Below are 4,467 nucleotides of genomic sequence, written 5' to 3' on the forward strand. Positions count from 1 at the left end.
CCTCCCATCGCTTCACCCTACAAACAAGACAAGAATTGTCGAAATAATTAGCTCAAGGGTAACAGGGAAGTCGTTATGGTTCTTCTAATTCAACTAGAATTGATATTTAAACTTTATCTTAACCGTGTGAGAGAAGTGGTTATGATTCTTCTAATTCAATTAGAATTGATATTTAAATTTTATCTTAACCTAACCCTCTTATTTATTTCACATTGATAAACTTATAAAGATTAAAATGAAAGTATGAAATGCTAGTATAGCTGATAGAGGTCCTTAGAAAGTCACCTATGCTCTCACGCTTCAATTTTAATTACTCAAAGACTTCTATTCAATGTAATCTGGCTCTCATGTGCTAATTAAAATGGTTTTGAAGTTTTAAAAAAAATTGTGAGATTGGGCCGTTAGTTAAGATTTATTTGTATTTTACGATTTATTTTAATGAAATCAGTCATCATTAAAATTAGTTGAATGGTAAGAATTGGATAGTTAAATTAATAAAAAAAAATCTGATTTAAGAAATCTCTTTTCATTTTGTACAATACTATTAATATGTAGAATAATTTACTGATCAAATTCTCTAGTAAACTTTAGTTAGACACATTTTTAGCCGAAATAGAATTGCAAGAACTTAAAAGATTTTTATCAAAACAAAGCACATCACTAAGTCTTGCAAAAATAGATGTAATGGCTAGAGTGCTAATATCTATCAATATATTACTGACGTCACTGCTTAAGTAATATCGCTACGAATTCACAACACCCTCTCTTAGACACATCTGACCTCGGAGAGGGGCCCATCATTCTGAAGTCTCCGCAGCCGCGAGGGCCCTCCTCGCCCTGCTCCCCCAGCTTTCCCCCTCTCCGCCAGCGGCCCTCCTCCGCCCCGCCGCGTTGGCCACCCACCACGGCTCCCGCCGCCTAGACATCCCATCCAACTGGCTCTCCCAGTCCCCGAATCCGGTGCGGTGGTCGCGGTTGCGCCGGAGGACGACCCCTCCGGAGCTGCCGGCGGTGGTCCAGCCGTCGGAGAAGAGCAGCATGCGGTCGTACTCACGGCGGAGGTCCGGGTCGGAGAGAACCTCATAGGCCTCGCGCGCTTGCTTGAAGCGCTCGGCGAAGGCCCCCTCCTCCCCCGCCTTGCGGCAGGCGTCCGGGTGCCACCGCCGCGCCTGCAGCTTGAACGCCGCCTTGATCTCCTCCGGCCCCGCCGTCTCCGCCACCGACAGCAGATCATACATGGTGGCGGTTTGGGCGGCTGCCGCACGCGGAGCCAGCGATGCGAGCCTAAGCTTTCTCGTAGGAATGGTAGCGGAAAATACTGGATTAGAAATTGGAGAAGGCAGAGACAACATTTTGTTTATTATATTATTATATATATTGAAGTGAAGAGAAGAGAAGAGAAGAGAAGAGTATGCAGGTGCGAGGAAGATTCACCAGAGGTTTATATAGCAGTGTGTAAGCAGTAGCCTCCCAAGCTAATTGGTTAGTTTTTTCTTTCTGTGGAAACGAACAAGGGCACTGCCTCAATTACCTGGGCGTTTGCCTGTCCATAAATAATTATATTTTGGAATTGCTGATTATTACAACTTCTGATTATCCTGTGGTTGCTGTTTGAGGCTAGATTTATTAGGGAAGAATGTAAAAATATTTTTCTGGTAAATCAAAATAGAATTCAGGATGCGCCTCCCAATCGTAGGAAACCGTCAAAGTCCGCGTCAACGAGTGCTGCAACTTTCCACATGCTTATCAATTGTGATGGCAAATTGCACTTACAATTAAGTTTCTCGTCTATTCCCAGCCCCCTTAATAAAAAAACAGAATAGTTTTCTTGTCTATTCAATCAATTTCCTCGTCTCAGGCAATTCCTGCAATCAGTCAACAAATATATCGTGTCTAACGTATAATTAACAAGGGCTCCATCTTTACTGAGGGAAAACGTAGAGTTTGGTTAACAAAATCCCCAATTGATGGAACACGAAGTCAAACTTGCACACCATTGTTCATCACTTTTAACGCGTCTAGACCCAACATTTCAACATCAAAGGATAATCTGGAATCAAAAGATCTAGTTTGTCTCCACAAAGTTATCTTCTACTTTTTCTTTTTTTACTTTCCTCTGTATCAAAAGAAAGACTGGAGTTGCTAAGCATGGATCGACCTCGGCAGTAGGAATTAGTCAAAGTCCATATGGATGACCTCCAAATTCCACAGCAGGTTTGCTCGTCTAGTGTTTGTGATAAGGACACTTAAAATGCCATTGCCAATAGATCTCCCAATTTGTGCACCCTTTGATTAAAAATAAAGCATAGATATTTTGGAGCAAAGATTGAGTTGTTTGTGGTGCTCAAGTATTCATTTACCCCTTTGATTCAATCAGAGATGTGTTGGGAGAGCCGCAGAGTAATGGTGTGATGGTAAATGGTAGAGTGGTATACCCACGCAACAAGGATTCAATTCTTACACTGGGCATTCTCAAACCACTTGTGTTGTTATGTCGCCAACTAAGACCCATTTGAATTTCCGATTTATCCTAGTAGTCGGAAAACTTCCGTATAATTAGGTCGATCACCACTTCCAAGATTAGTTGGTTCAACAGGCAATACTTTAATTTTTTTTTAAAAAAAAAAATGTGTTGGGAGAATATTTATAAGTCACTAGAGTTTGCCATACAAGCAATAGGCTGCTTATAGCTGTTAATTGACTATTAATTATAAGCAGTGGGTTGTTTATGTTAAAAAAAGTTCAAATTCCAAATGCTACTTAACAAGCTGAAGACGATATGTTGTATTTTTGTATGATATCAATGTTTCAGGTGAAAGATGGCGGCTAAAATTTAAAATTTTCTCTATTATTATTTTACTGTGCCTATTTTGAACAACTAATGATACGTGGGATGAATTTGATGTGTTTGATTGGCTTCATTCCCTTAATCTGTTAGTATATTAAATTTCCCTTGGCTCATCCCCACTAACTCAATCAATATGAGTCGCTGTGGTTACTTCCTTGTTTTGCTCAATTAAACTATCTGGCTCATGTTAGGATGGGTGTGAGCTTTGGGGTATTGACAACGGAAACCTAACGTTGGATTTATTCATATCACAAACATAACTCGGCGATTTTATTTGGTTCACTGCCTCTCAAGGTGATTGTATCCAAGATTTGCCTCCCAAGATGATTACATCCAAGATTTAGTCCTAAGGAATTGTCATCACTATTATTCTCAAACACCTTCTGAAAGCAAAGAAGTCTTTTACAATATGTTTTGACAATAATACAAATACAAATGAATGAAAGTGAAGAAGTCTTTTCCAAGACCTAGTCCTAAGATGAGTGTGAACTTTGGGGAATTGACCGTGGAAACTTGACGCAGGATTCATATCACAAGCATAACTCGTCGATTGTATTTGGTTCACTGCCTCCCAATGCAATTACGTTCAAGACCTAGTCCTAGTGAATTATCTGTCGGTGTAATTATCCCTGGGCCAAAGTTGACTAGTTTAACTTAAGTTTGAGTTTTGATGTTTGACAATATATAAAGATTGCAAGTGCAATTGTTGTTAGTATTAGCTCTAGTATCAATTATAAGATGATTGTAAAGGGCACATTTTGTATCATATATCACTATTAATAAAAGACAAAGGTTTTGGTTATTATATTTATTTCAGTTCAGTGTCAATTGAATAAATATAATAATGTCCTTGTGCAGTAGATTCTTATCTACAGTATATCAATTGGTCGAATTGATAGTGAGATATTGTAGAGAACACTACTCTTAACTATTCCTAGTCGAGCATTAATATACAAGGACAATATTAATACGTTGAGACTAGCATGTAGGTCAACAGATGACTTGATCTCACAAGTCATGGATATGAGATATCAGGTTGACACATGGGTATATATTAGAGAATATATACTGAATGACCCGCCATGAGAATGTTTCATGGATCGTCGTATGAGTGTCATAAATATTCTTATGTGACTATTGGTATGAATAGTCCTTAGACCTGAAGTCACTACGGTTCCCTACATAAGGAGTTGTATACTTTGGTATCGTCAAACGCCACCCATAATAGGGTGGATTATAAAGTCGATCACTAGGTATGCAATGAATTATGCGGAGGGATGTGAGTGATGTAAATGAGATCTATCCCTTCCATATGACGGAAGCGATATTTGTAGTCCCCTTGATTAGTAGGACACAAGAAAGCATGACCATGCGTAAATGAGTCAATATGAGATATTGAGCTTATTTGATAAGTGTGTCTACTTGGAGATCAAGAAACACAAAGATTGATAAGAGGATGACACGGTCTATGCCTCATTGATCAATCTAGATATCAAAGATAGAGGGACTAAGTCATATATGATATAGCCACGGACAGGTTAGGTCGGATCTCGACTTTCTCGTCACTTGGGTAACAATGATGCCTTGCTATATGTCACTCATTGTTTATGTATCGCAAA

The 4,467-nt window shown here is 39.2% G+C and overlaps 1 protein-coding gene across 1 annotated transcript; it reads right to left on the reverse strand.

Moving 5' to 3' along the window:
• Positions 1 to 600: 600 nt before the first annotated feature.
• LOC122027319 (chaperone protein DnaJ-like) lies at positions 601 to 1,463 on the reverse strand. The gene has a single exon (XM_042586263.1). It carries the CDS (start codon positions 1,350 to 1,352, stop codon positions 798 to 800), a length of 555 nt encoding a protein of 184 aa, XP_042442197.1. The 5' UTR covers positions 1,353 to 1,463; the 3' UTR covers positions 601 to 797.
• Between the last annotated feature and the right edge of the window lie 3,004 nt (positions 1,464 to 4,467).

Source organism: Zingiber officinale, chromosome 10A (assembly GCF_018446385.1).
Source record: "Zingiber officinale cultivar Zhangliang chromosome 10A, Zo_v1.1, whole genome shotgun sequence".
Classification (NCBI taxonomy): Eukaryota; Viridiplantae; Streptophyta; class Magnoliopsida; order Zingiberales; family Zingiberaceae; genus Zingiber; species Zingiber officinale.